At 47.3% G+C, this 14,240-nt stretch overlaps 1 protein-coding gene across 1 annotated transcript; it reads left to right on the plus strand.

The window, feature by feature from the left end:
- The first annotated feature begins 2,607 nt into the window (after nucleotides 1-2,607).
- Nucleotides 2,608-6,146, plus strand: LOC145348153 (radiation-inducible immediate-early gene IEX-1-like). The gene is made up of 2 exons (XM_080196327.1): nucleotides 2,608-2,837; nucleotides 5,436-6,146. Exons 1-2 carry the CDS (start codon nucleotides 2,670-2,672, stop codon nucleotides 5,691-5,693), a joined length of 426 nt encoding a protein of 141 aa, XP_080052453.1. The 5' UTR covers nucleotides 2,608-2,669; the 3' UTR covers nucleotides 5,694-6,146.
- Nucleotides 6,147-14,240: the final 8,094 nt, after the last annotated feature.

Here is a 14,240-nt window from a genome sequence, read left to right on the forward strand (position 1 = left end):
GTGGCGAGGATGACCTATTGCAAGGGGAAGAGGTGGCAAGCGGAGCAGTAGCAAAGGAAAGAGATGGCAAGGAAGAGAAGTGGTGAGGTGGAGGGGTGGCAAGGGGGAGAGGAGGGGAGAGGAGGGGAGAAGGGGAGATGGGGCGAGGGGGCAAGGGGGCAAGGGGGAGAGGTGGCTAGGGGGAGAAGTGACATGGGGGAGAAGAGGCAGGGGGAGAGAGGGCAAGGTGAGAGGGGGAGAAGGGGAGAGGAGGTGAGGAGGGGAGGCAGCGTGGGGGGAGAGGCAGCGAGTGGGAGAGGAGGTGAGGGGGAGAAAAGGCAAGTGGGGGGGAAGAGGGGGTGAGGGAGTGAGGAGTTGAGGGGGCAAGGGTGAGAGGGGATGGGGGGTGAGAAGGAGAGGTGATGAGGGGAGTGGGGTCATGAGGGACGAGTGGGAGAGGGGGCAAGAGGGAAGAAATGGCGAGGTAAAGAGGGGGCAAGGGAGAGGTTGCGAGGGGGAGAGTGGGCGAGGGGGAGAGGCAGCGAAGGGGAGGGGTGGTGAAGGGAGGAGTGGTGAGGGAGAGAGGGGGGGCAAGGGGGTGAGGCGGCGGGGGGCAGAGGGGGCGAGGGGGAGAGCCAGTGAGGGGGAGGGGTGATGAGGGGCAGAGGTGGTGAGGAGAGGGGTGGTGAGGGGGAGGTGGCGAGAGAGCGATGGGAAGATGGGGCAAGGTGGCGAGGACAACAGGCGGTGAGGGGGAGAGGTGGCAAGGGGGAGGATTGGGGAGGGAAGCGATGAGGGGAAGAGGCAGTGAGAAGGAGGGTTAGGAGGGAAGCAGCGAGGGGGAGAGGCGGCGGGGGGGCAAGGTGGCGAGGGGGAGAGACAATGAGGGGGAGAGGTGGCGAGGGGGAGAGGGGAAGTTGGGGAGAGGTAGGGAGCGGGCGAGGGAGCGAGGAGGAGAGGGTGTGAGGGGAAGAGGGAGCGAGGAGGAGAGGGTGTGAGGGGAAGAGGGAGCGAGGAGGAGAGGGTGTGAGAGGGAGGGGGGGGTGGGGCGACCAATAGGGGCAGTGAAGGCTTTTCAGGATTGACTAGTGCTGAGGCTGTGCAGTGAATAGCACTGGCCTGGCTGTGTTTAAGGGGAACTGTATAAATATATGATGGTGGAAAGGAATCAAGGGAGATATTGATGGGATGAGATGAAGAGTTGTGGGTTGAGCAGGAGGCCTGGATAAACAGCAATGGTGCATTTCTCTGCCCTGTGTAAATACTAAACTGTAAATCTCTGCATTGGAACACACAGACTTATTCCAGCAATAAGTGTACAGGAATGAGATAGAGAATCTGGTGAACTGGTGCAACAACAATAATCTCTCCCTCAATGTCAACAAAATGAAGGAGATAGTCATCGACTTCAGGAAGCATAGTGGAGAACATGCCTCTGGCTACATCAACAGGGACGAAGTAGAAATGGTCAAAGCTTCAAGTTTTTAGGTGTCCAGATCACCTGTCCATGGGGGGACCTGTCCTGGACCCCCCATGCCAACACTATGGTTAAGAAAGTCCACCAAGCTTCTACTTTCTCAGAAGATTAAGGAAATCTGGCACGTCAGCTACGACTTTTGCCAACTTTTACAGATGCACCATATGACTGTAATACTGTATTCTGCACTCTGTCTTTTCCTTCTCTATGTACAGTATGTTTTGTCTGCATTGCGCGCAAGAAACAATACTTTTCACTGTATACTAATACATGTGACAAGAATAAATCAAATCAAACCAAATCAAATAATAAAAACTTCAGTGAAGAAAGGAACAGAAAGTTGCTGGACACTTCGTTCAGAGACTTCTGATGTACAGATGCTGCCTGGACCTGCTGTGGGGCTCCAGCGATAAATCTTACAGCAGCAAAGGAGGCCATTCAGCCCATCGTACTTGTTCCAGCTCTGAAAGAGCAATTAAATGCATTCCATTCCTTCCCCGTCATCTTGACATGTTCTACTTGTATTTCAACAACAGTGCGAATTTATTTTGCACCATCAATGTAGATCTCGCAAGAGTGTTATCGAGTAATCTTTGACACCGCAGAGAGATGAGGACGGGTGAAAGGCTATCGGTTGTGAGGTGAGCAAAGGGAGGAGGGAGAGGTGAGGAGGGCGAGGATGGAAATTCCAGTTTGAGGCCCAGACACCATCACCAAGTGGCAGAGTGATTAAAAGCAGAGAGGTTTAAAGTTTATTTATTTATTCATGTCACAAGTAGGCTTACATTAACACTGCAATGAAGTTACTGTGAAAATCCCCTAGTCGCCACACTCTGGCACCTGTTCGGGTACACTGAGGGAGAATTTAGCACCCAACCAGTATGTCTTTCGGACTGTGGGAGGAAACTGGTGCACCTGGAGGAAACCCACGCAGACACTGGGAGAACGTGCAGACTCCACGCAGTTTCAGATTTAGGTGACTGTCTGCCTTTCCCCAAAATAACTCACCTCCTTCCAGCTTAGTCAGTCAATGCACAGTGGAGGCCGGGCTTGGTGTTAGCTTCCCACAATTGGTGAAGCAATGACAACGCCACAAACCAGTCACTCCTAAGTTGGTGCTGTTAAAAGGTGTTGTTGATCCCAGTGTTCAGGTCGGCACTGACTGGGGCAGGGATTACAGAGGTGGATTTCTGTCACATGGTTACGAAAGGCGATGCTGTCTCCAGATGGCCCCACCGATCTGTCGACAGGGAAGCTTAGCGGCTTCAGTACCCAGAGATCCACAGACCCTGAAATCTTTACCTTCGACCCAATCCCCAAGCCCAAACCTGGCAACAGACCCAAGAGGCGATTGTTTAAAGTGCTTTATCCAATTTCCCAGGTAAGAACTCTGCTGCTTTACTTACAGAGGCAGGAAAGGTACAATTTCAAATTGATCCCCAAGAAGCATGCTTTGGAGAAGTTAAAGATCCTAAGGCAAGATGGTTCATTCAAGGGGAATGTAGTCTGAGATTGCTTATTGTCACAGCTTGCATTTATATAGCATCTGTTAAAGAAGTCAGATAGTCAACATCTTTTCCCAAAGGTATGGGAGTCTAAAACTAGAGGGCATGGTTGAAGGTGAGAGGGGAGAGATACAAAAGGGTCCAAAGGGGCAATTGGTTCACATGGATGTGGTGAGTGTCTGGAACAAGCTGCCAGAGGTAATAGTAGAGGTGGGTACAATTTTGTCTTTGAAAAAGCATTTAGACAGTTACGTGTGTAAGATGGGTATAGAGGGATATGGGCCAAACACCGGCAATTGGGACTAGCTTAGTTGTTAAAAAAAAGACAGAACGTTGGGCCAAAGGGCCTATTTCCATGCTGTAAATCTCTCTGACTCTATGACACACATCTCCCGGAGGGTCTCAGGGATATTATAAAAGGGCGGTTGGCACTGAACCACATTGGGGCAAATGACCAAAGGCTGGGTGAAAGGGTACAAGTTTTAAGCAGTGGCTTAAAGGAAGGAAAGAAAGAAGTTTAGGGAGGGAATTCCAGAGCATAAAGCCCAAGCAACTGAAGGCAGAGCCAACAGCGGTGATATTGTTCAAATCGGGAATGCTCGAGAGGCTGGAATTAGAGGAATGCAGACATCTCAGACGGCTTTGGAACCGGAGGTGGTGACAAAGGCACGAGAGGGTGAGGCTACAGAATGTTTTGGACAAGGAAGGGAATTTCAAAATTAAGGTGTTGCTTAACTGGGATTCAACGTAGCTAAGTGAGCGCATGGGTGATGGGTGTTATAGATTAGATTCATAGACTTTTTCAGCACATTAGGAGGCCATTTGGCCCATCATGCCCCACTCCACTCAACAAAGATCCAACTACACTAATTCCCCTTTTCCAGCACTTGGTCCGTAGCCCTGAAGATTATAGCAGCACAAGTGACTATCTAAATGCTTCTTAAATGTTATGAGAATTTCTGACTCAACCACCTTTTAAGGCAATCACATCCTTCCTCTAATGTGGTGATCAGAACTGCAGGCAGTACTCCAGCTGTGGTCTAACCAGTGTTTTATACATCATGATTACCCTGCTCTTGTTTTCTAGGCTTCAGCTAATAAAGGCAAGAATCCCAAATGCCATCTTAACCACCCTATCTACCTGCCCTGCCAACTTCAGGGATGTGTTGAGATGCGCTCCAAGGTCCCTTTGATCTTTAGTGCTACCCAGGGTCCTACCATTCATACTGTAATCTTTTGCCTTGTTAGCCCTTCCCAAGTGCATTGCCAAACATTTGTCTGTCCAGTTTGTCGAAAGATGTGCAGGTTTAAGTGGATTAATTGAGTCATAGAATCCCTACAGTGCAGAGGGAGACCATTCGGCCTATCGAGTCTGCACCTAATGTCTGACAGAGAACCTTACCCAGGCTGTATCCCTGAAACCTCACCTATTTACCCCACTAATCTCTCTAATCTAGACAGCTATGAACACCAAGAGGCATTTTAGCATGGCTAATCTACCTGTCCTGCACATCTTTGGACTGTGGGAGAAAATCAGAGCATCCAGGGAAAACCCACGTAGACACAAGGAGAACATGCACCTCCACACAGACAGTGACCTAAGGCCCGAATTGAACCTGGGTCCCTGGAGCTGTGAGGCAGCAGTGCTACAGGGTGGCAGGGGTGGCATGATGGCACACTGGTTAGCACTGCTGCCTCCCAGCGCCAGGGTCTCAGGTTCAATTCCCAGCTTGAGTCACTGTCTGTGCAGAATCTGCACCTTCTCCTCATGTCTGTGTGGGTTTCCTCCAGGTGCTCCAGCTTTCTCCCACAGTCCAAAAGGTGTGCTGGTTAGGTGTATTTGCCATACGAAATTCTCCTTCAGTGTACTTGAACAGGCCGGAGTGTGGCGGCTAGGAGATTTTCACAGTAATTTCATTGCAGTATTAACGTAAGCCTACTTGTGACTAATAAGTAAATTTTACTTCTTACTTTACTAACCTCTGTGCCACCATGCTAAATTGCCCCTTAGGGTCTAAAGATGTACAGGTTAGGTTGGTTAGCCATGGGAGATCTATAGGGTTGCAGTATTAGGACGAGGTAGCGGGTGTTGGTGGGATAGATTTTTGGAAAGGCAGTGCAGAGTCGATGGGCTGAATGGCCTTGTGTTAGGGAATCTATTGTTCTGAACAATCCAGATCATTTTGAGACAGTAGAGGTGGTGGTGAGATAGGGCTGGTTAACACCACAGTGTTGATGAGGGAACTAATATCAATGCTGGATAAATGTAACTCAATGGGTAAAAATGGATGGGGTGTATAATAATAATTCTACCCAGTCCTAGTCAGGTAACAGGCTGGGTTATGTTAAAATTGCTCTGACTGTTACTCCGAATGAAACCGCGGTGTTATGTCAACGTTTTTGCTTGCATTCTGCTGTCGGTCATTCCTGAAGGCTGTCCCATTGACCTGTCGTCACTTTGCTTGTCTTTGCAGCCTCGGAGATCCCTCCCTGCTGAGAAGGACGTGGCCAAGAGTCTCCTTGCGCTCCTGCTGTCCATTATTATCTTCCAGGTGTACAGCGCTGTGGAGCCCCAGGAAGACGAGTTTCTCCCTGAGAGAACAGAGCCAGAAGCGAGGAGTGAACCCGTCCTCCCCACCTCGCTGCTTTTGAAGTTGGATTCTGTTGACCCTTCCCCTGCATCTACCTCCCCACGAGGAGTCGGAGGCAATACCACCACTTGTTTGGTTTGACGTCCCTCCTCCATACAGGCATCTGAGAGGCAGCTTCCCAGAGGAAGCAACATCAGTGGGAAATTGCAAATCGGTAACCATGTTTAGATTCCTGTCACCGGAGTCACTAACCTTCCCGATCCCTGATCTCCTCCGCCTATAGCGGAATTCCTGCCTGCCGGAGATCCAGGTGCGGAACAGGAGCAGCGATTGGGTGCTGGGTCTGTGTCGACTGAGTGATTCTATTTCTTCATCAGCGTAGCGCATTTCTCCGTTAACACCTCGGCTGTCACGCAGGAGACCGCGGTTCAATTCGCTGATGGGGAGCTGCGAAACCTTCTGACTGCAAGCTGACAATGAATCACCTGCTTTCAGGGCAGCAGGGTGGCACAGTGGTTAGCACTGCTGCCTCACAACGCTAGGGTCCCAGGTTCAATTCTGGCCTTGGGTCGCTATCTGTGTGGAGTCTGCATGTTCTCCTCGTGTCTGCGTGAGTTTCCGCCGGGTGCCCTGGTTTCCTCCCACAGTCCAAAGATGTGCAGGCTGGGTTGATTGGCCATTCTAAATTGCCCCTTCATATCAGGGGAATTAGCAGCGTATGTTGGGTTGCAGGAATAGGGCTTGAGGGATTGTGGTCAGCACAGACTCAGTGGGCTGAATGGCCTCCTTCTGTACTGGAGGGATTCTATGACCGGCAACGCTTCATCCATACTTTGTCCTGCTGGTTCGTGAAACAGGTAATAATCAGACACAAGTTCAAAAATCACCAAAGCTATCAAGGGTAAAGATTTAAGTTGATTAGCAAAAGGGTTAGTGAGGACATGAAGGAAAACATCTTCACCCAGAGGGTCTGGATTTCACTATCTAAGTTGGTGATTGAGACTGAAACACTTAGCTCATTTAATCTGCTGGAATTTGTGGGGCTAGACCAGTTACAGGAAAGTGGGAGCGGCTAGTTCCACTTTTCTCTTTTGTTTGGCTGCTGCATGCTTCTTTCTGCATCATATCTTTTCTATGGTTCTGTGTGCTGAAATATCCAACAAGCATGTTCCTGAACAAGTCACGTTATTTTATAGTTGGGGTGGAAACCTGTGTCATCACATTAACATTCACTATGATCAGACAGCCCTGGCTAACCATTATTTCATGTAAGATACTTTAACAAAGCGTTCACCAGCGTTGCGATCAGAGGTTAAAAATAGGCAAAACGTTTGCCATCTGAAAATTTAGATGAAAATCCATTGTTATCAACCCATTCGAAAAGGGGCCCTTCGATCCAACCAAACTGGGGCGGCATGGTGCCACATTGCTGCCTCACAGTGCCAGGGATTTGGGTTCAATTTCCGGCTTGGATCACTGTCTACGTGGAGTTTGCACCTTCTCCATGTGTCTGTGTGGGTTTCCGGTTTCCTCCCACAGTCCAAAACTGTGCAGGTTAGGTGGATTGGCCATGCTAAATTGACCCTAGTGTGAGGGGGACTAGCTAGGGTAAATGCATGGGGTTATGGGGATAGGGTCTGGGTGGAATTGATGTCGGTGCAGACTCAATGGATAGAATGGCCTCTTTCTGCACTGTAGGGATTCTATTATCTATTCTAGTCTAAAAATGTATGAGAACCAAAAACAGAAAACAATAAAATCATCGAATCTCTACTGAGCAGAAAGAGGCCATTCAGCCCATTGAGTCTGCACCATCTCTCCGAGACAGCATCCTACACTGGTCCACCCCTGGTCCCACCAGGTCCCCTTAGCCCAACACATTTAATCCCCCTAACCTACACATCTTTGGACACTAATTGGCAGTTTAGCATGGCCAATCCTCTTAACCTGTATATCTTTGAATGGTGGGCAGAAACAGGAACACCCAGAGGAAACCCACACAGATATGAGGAGAGTGTGCAAACTCCACACAGACAGTCATAACGTCATAGAAAAAAATCTGCACGGAAACAGGCCCTTCAGCTCAACTGGTCCATGCCAACCATGGTGTACTCCCAGCTAGTCCCTATTGCCCACCTTTGGCCTAAATCCCTCTAATCCTTTATTTACGCAAGTGCTTTTGAAATGTTGCTATTGAACCTGCCTCAACCGCATTCTCTGGCATCTCATTCCATACACGCAGCACCCTCTGCATGAAGAAGTTACCCCTCAGGTCCCTTTCAAATCTTTCCCCTCTCATCTTAAACCTACGCCCTCTAGTTTTCAATTCCCCTTCACTGGAAAAAAGACTACGTGGTTCATCCTATCTCTGCCCTTGCAATTTTATTCACCTCAACAAGGTCACCCCTCATTCTCCTACATTCCAGGGAATATAGTCCTCGCCTGGCCAACCGCTCCCTATAACTCAGGCCCAGTAGTCCCGGCAACATCCTTGTAAATCTTCTTTACACTTTCAGTTTATCAATGTCTTTCCCTATAACGGGTGACCAAAACTGTACACAATATTCCAAATGTGGCCTCACCAATGACTTACACAACTGCAACATAATGTCCCAACTCCTACACTCAATGCCCTGACTGATGAAGGCCAGTGCATTAAACGTCTTGTTTTACCACTTTGTTGACCTGTGATGCCGCTTTCAACGAACTATGCACTTGTGTTCCTGAGTCCTTCTGTTCCTCAACATTCCCAGGGCCCTACCATTCACTATAAATCCTAACCTGGTTTGACTTTCCAAAATACAACAGCTCACACTTATCCGCATTGAAATCCATTTGCCAATCCTCAGCCCACTTTCCTAACTGACCAAGATCCCCTTGTAATTTTTGATAACCTTCTTCGCTATCAACAATACTTCCTAATTTACTTTCATCTGCAAACTTACTAACCATGTCTTGTATATTCACATCCAAATCATTTATATAAATAATGAATAACAAGGGTTCCAACTCCGATCCCTGAGGCACTCCACAAGCCACAGGCCTCCAGCCTGAGAAACAACTGTCAACCATGATCCTTTACTTACCATCATTGAGCCAATTTTGTATCCAATTAACTAGCCCTCCTTGGGTCCAATGCAATCTAACCTTCCAACCTGCCATCTGAGACCTGGTCAAATGCCTTGTTAAAGTCCAGATAAACAACATCTACTGCCCTACCCTCATTCATCCTCTGGGTTACCACTTCGAAAAACTCCAAAAGAGTCACCAGACATGGCTTCCCACTGTGCTGTGTTGACTATATTTAACTGGACCTTGACTATCCAAATATTGGTAGATCCTGTCCCTCAGAATCTCCTCCAGTAACTTGCCCACCACTGATGTCAGGCTCATTGGCCTGTAATTCCCTGGCTTGATTTTGCTACCCTTCTTAAACAAAGGAACACCATTAGCTACCCTCCAGTCTTCCGGAACTTTGCCAATGGAAAGAGGTGGAGCAAATATCTCTGCAAGGGGCTCTGCAATTTCTTCCCCAGCCTCCCACAAGACTTGAGGACTTGCTCAGGTCCACAGTATTTATCTATATGAGGCCAAGAATTGAACCAAGGCCTCTGGCACGGTCAGTGGCAGGTTAACTACCACCTGGAATCCTAGGCTGAGCTTTAGTAAGGCCCCCTGACCTTGCCTCCTGCCCCCTGCCCCACTCTTCGTTGAATAGAATGAAGTGACGTTAGATAACTTATATCGTTGTACTATGTACAATGTACTACATGTATAATATCATAAAGTTATATGAATCAATTACAGCCCTTTTATTCATTTATTTTTCATTTTCTTTGTATTTGTACTTAAAAAAGCTTCATGTTTTTTGGTTTACAAAAGTGTCGATAACAGCATGTAAGTTAACAGATTGAAGCATGCCTGGTTCAATGTGCATGAGTGTCAGATGACTAAGTTTCTTATCGCTCATTGTTGAGCACAAATAGATTTTGATCCTCTTCAGTGCTGAAAATGAACATTCACCTGAACAGTTAGTGATCATTAAGGACAGATAAATTCTAAAGCAAATGAATGTACTTGGATACACCAAATACCGCCTATATTTGGACACAAGTGTCCAAAAGTGTGAGGTAATTCACTTTGGCAGGAATAACAGATGTGTAGAGTATAGGGCTAACGGTAGGACTCTGAATAGTGTTGACGAACAGAGGGATCTAGGTGTATATGTGCATAGATCCCTGAAAGTTGGAAATCAAGTCGATAAGGTTGTTAGGAAGGCATACGGTGTCTTGGCGTTTATTGGTAGGGGGATTGAATTTAGGAGCTGCAACGCCATGTTGCAACTGTACAAAACTCTGGTGCGGCCGCACTTGGAGTATAGTGTACAGTTCTGGTCCCCACATTATAGGAAGGATGTGGAGGCATTGGAGAGGGTGCAGAGGAGGTTTACCAGGACGTTGCCTGGTATGGAGGGAAGGTCCTATGAGGAGAGACTGAGGGATTTGAGGTTTTCGTTGGAAAGAAGGCGGCTAAGAGGAGACCTTATTGAAACATACAAGATGATTAGAGGTTTAGATAGGGTGGACAGTGATAGCCTTTTTCCTCGGACGGAGAAAGCTAGCACGAGGGGGCATAGCTTTAAATTAAGGGGTGGTAGTTATAGGACGGATGTCAGAGGTAGGTTCTTTACCCAGAGGGTGGTGGGGGAATGGAATGCCCTGCCTGCTGCAGTTGTAGATGCGCCTAGTTTGGGGGCATTTAAGAGGTCCGTGGATAGGTTTATGGATGGAAAGGGATTGGTTTAGGTTAGAGGGTCATTGCTTTTTTCTTAATTGGTCGGCGCAACATCATGGGCCGAAGGGCCTGTTCTGCGCTGTAATTTTCTATGCTCTATGTGCTCAACAACAGATTTGATGATGGATTATGCAGTGATGATAGTGGGAGTGATTTAGATGCCGAGGATTTTGATGTTGATATTGGTGAATTATTAGATGATGATTGTGGATTTGATGATACATTGATAGCACTGGAGGCAGTGGTGACATTCATCGTGCTGTGGTGTGGGACTAATACTATGTAAGGGTGGATGTTGAAAAAAGTACTATATGTAACTAAGTTTGCACTAAAATAAGGATGTATACGTGTTATAGCATGACAATAAACTCTTTGTTGCATTTATTTTGTATTTATTTGCATGTGGTACAAGTCCGGGGGTGAAGCTCCTCTATTTAGAGGTATTTGTTACTTCAATTCACCCACAGGGTATAGTTATGAAAATTTATCCACCCTTAAAAGGGTTAAACCAATTGTTTTTTTGCTCTTTGCCCCCCCTCTCTATTCTGGGCGCCTACCGGCCTAATGGTTAATCTGCCACTGGGTATGGTAAGGCAGCAGTGCTAACCACCGTCCCCTCTGTCAGGGCTGAAGACAATATGACGAAGGGTCACCCTGACTCAAAACATCGGTTCTATTCTCTTTCCACAAATGCTGTCAGACCTGCTGAGATTTTCCAGCATTTTCTGTTTTTGTTTCAGATCCCAGCGCCCTTCAGTATTTTGCCTTTCGCTTAAGGTTTGAGAACAACTGCTCCCAATCTGTCTGACAGGATTGTAATTGGTAGAAAATAGGATGGGAGATACTGTCTTCATTTGTCAACAAATATATGTGGCAATGAAGAATGTTACTGAATGGTAATTGTTAGTATTTGAGTTCTGGTAGTTCATCAATGTGTAAATGTCCTTTGGGGAAGGAAATCTGCCATCCTTATCTGGTCTGGACTATACGTGACTCCAGACGCACAGCAATGTGGCTGACTCCTAATTGCTCCTCTGAAATGGCCTGGCAAGCCATTCAGTTCAAGGTACAATTAGGGATGAGCAACAATCGGTGGCACAGTGGTTAGCATTGCTGCCTCACAGTGCCAGGGACCAGGGTTTGATTCCCAGCTTGGGTCACTGTCTATAGGGAGTTTGCATGCTCTCCCCACCTCTGCGTGGGTTTCCTCCGGGTGGTCCGGTTTCCTTCCACATTAGAGATGTGCAAGTTAGGTTAATTGGCCATGTTAAATTACCCTTAATGTCAGGGGCTTAGTAGGGTAAATATGTGGGGTTACGGGGATAGGGTCTGGGTAGGATTGTGGTCAGTGCAAAGTCGATGGGCTGAATGGCCTCCTTCTGCACTGTATGGATTCTATGATTCTCTGAAATGCTGGTCCTATCAGTGATGCCCACATCCCAAGAAACAATAAAGAAATTATTTTATGCATACTCGGAATGTCTTTGACTCAGTTGCTTGCTTGTGCAATAATTTGTTCATGGGAAGGGGCCACTTTTCAAGAATCATGGTCGCATTGAATGTGGTCAACTGGGAAAAAAATCCATCACATTTAAGATTACGCAATGTTGTACTGGGAATCGAGGAAACGTCAGCTTAGATTTAACACATTGCTTTCAAGTTTATTTATTACTCGCAAGTAGGCCTACATTAACACCGCAAAGAAGTTACTGCGAAAATCCCCTAATTGCCACAGTCTGGCACCTGTTCAGGTGCACTCAGGGAGAATTTAGCATGGCCAATACACCTAATCAGCACGTCTTTCAGACTATGGGAGGAAACTGGAGCATCCAGAGGAAACCCACGCAGACACTGGGAGAATGTGCAGACTCCGCACAGACGATGACCCAAGCTAGGAGTCGAATCCGGGTCCCTAACACTGTGAAGCGGCAGTGCTGACCACTGCACTACCATGCCGCTATCAAGACTCAATCCTCCAAGGTTCAAAGTGGAAAAGAATGAGTGCTAAGAAATAGAATCAGATATCTACTGTCTCCACTGCTGGTTATTTTAATTTCTTTGATCTGAATGTATTTCCCAAATGGTGATATTTTTTAATCGAGACAGATTACATAAAGGAAAGAAAATTCTGGATCTTCCCAGTTTCAGATTGACTTGAACATTTGGGAGGAAACTGGAAGAAATTCACACAGACATGGGGAGGACGTGCAAACACCACACAGACAGTATCCCAAGCTGGGAATCAAACCCAGGTCCCTGGCGCTGTGAGGCAGCAGTGCTAATCGTTGTGCCACCCGGACACATGCGAAAGAGCAAATCATCTCACTGCCTGAGTGATGATCTACAAAGGAAATAACTGAAAGGGGGAGGATAGAGTTCTGTTCAAAGTGGGACTTCCCCAGCTCCGATCAAATTATTGCCTATTGCAATGACTATGATCCATCCGTTAAGCAAATTCCGTGACAAGTGACTTTAAAGCATTTCTGGCGAGATGAGTCAATGGTTAACTGAAACCACAGGGAATGCAATGTGATGAGTCTGCCTTCTCTCTTGATGGCCTCTCTCCTCAAACAGAAACTTCCTGGTCTTCCTGGTATACACAGTGACTGCACTTAATCCCACAGCCCTACAGTAATGCTGACATCAAGGCTACTGGATGACACAGTTGCTGAGCCCCAGATACCCTGTAGAGGGCACCACAGCATATTGAGGTTCCATTTCCCCATCCCAGAGGCGCGTGGGCAAATTTATTATTCATTTGTCAGTTATGGTAAATTCTGCCCCACTATGTGTGGAACAAGTTTTGATTGACGGGGGTAGACTTCCCAGTGGGGTAGCTCGTCCCTAAGCTGTTTGGCGCATAACCATATGCGCCAAAGTGCATTCTTTGAGAAAGTGCATACATGAGAGCTCCCACTCATCTGATGAAGGAGCAGCACTCCAAAAGCTAGTGGTGTTTGCTACTAAATAAACCTGTTGGACTTTAACCTGCTGTTGTGATATTTCTTACTGTATGCACCAAAGTTGCCAGACTTTAACTTGCCTATTTAAAAATCCCACAGATGTTAGTTTCCTCCTTTTCAACAGTGAGTTTACACCAAAATGGAAAATGATAAAGATTGAATTTGGGCTGTTCATAGAATCCCTATGGTGTAGAAGGAGGCCATTCAGCCCATCAAGTCTGCACCAACAACAATCCCACCAGGCCCTATCCCCACAACCCCACTTTTTTAATCTGCTAATTCCTCTGACACTAAGGGTCGATTTAGCAAGGCCAATCCACCTAACCCGCACATCTTTGGAGTGTGAGAGGAAACCAGAGCACACAGAGAAAACCCACGCAAACGAGGGGAGAATGTGCAAACTCCATACAGACAGCAACGTGAGGCCAGAATTGAACCTGGGTCGCCGGCACTGTGAATCATAGAACCCTACAGTGCAGGAAGAGGCCCTTCGGCCCATCAAGTCTGCACCGAACACAATCCCACCCAGGCTCTACCCCTATATCCCTACATATTATACACATTAATCCCTCTAATTTACGCATCCCTGGACACTAAGGGGCAATTTCTTAGCACGGCCAATCAACCTAACCCGCACATCTTTGGACTGTGGGAGGAAACCGGAGTACCCAGTGGAAACCCATGCAGACATGAGGAGAATGTGCGAACTCCACACAGACAGCAACCCAAGCCGGGAATCGAACCCAGGACCCTGGAGCTGTGAAGCAGCAGTGCTAACCACTGTACCACTCTGGACTGAATGGATGCCATATCTCAAGTATCCAAGAGAAGAGGAAATCTGCCATCCTTACCCAGTCTGGTCCACATATGACTCCAGAAATGTAATGGACTCTTAATTGCCCTCTGAAATGGCCCAAGCAAACGACTCAGT

This window comes from Carcharhinus amblyrhynchos, chromosome 9, assembly GCF_965287045.1.
Source record: "Carcharhinus amblyrhynchos chromosome 9, sCarAmb.v2.hapA, whole genome shotgun sequence".
Taxonomy (NCBI): Eukaryota; Metazoa; Chordata; class Chondrichthyes; order Carcharhiniformes; family Carcharhinidae; genus Carcharhinus; species Carcharhinus amblyrhynchos.

Excerpts from the sequence above, each read along its gene's own strand:
- LOC145348153 (XM_080196327.1), top strand. The coding sequence starts at position 2,670 with ATGCTGTCTCCAGATGGCCCCACCGATCTGTCGACAGGGAAGCTTAGC. Across the intron at positions 2,838-5,435 it reads TGCTTTATCCAATTTCCCAG|CCTCGGAGATCCCTCCCTGC; the intron begins GTAAGAACTCTG and ends TTGTCTTTGCAG.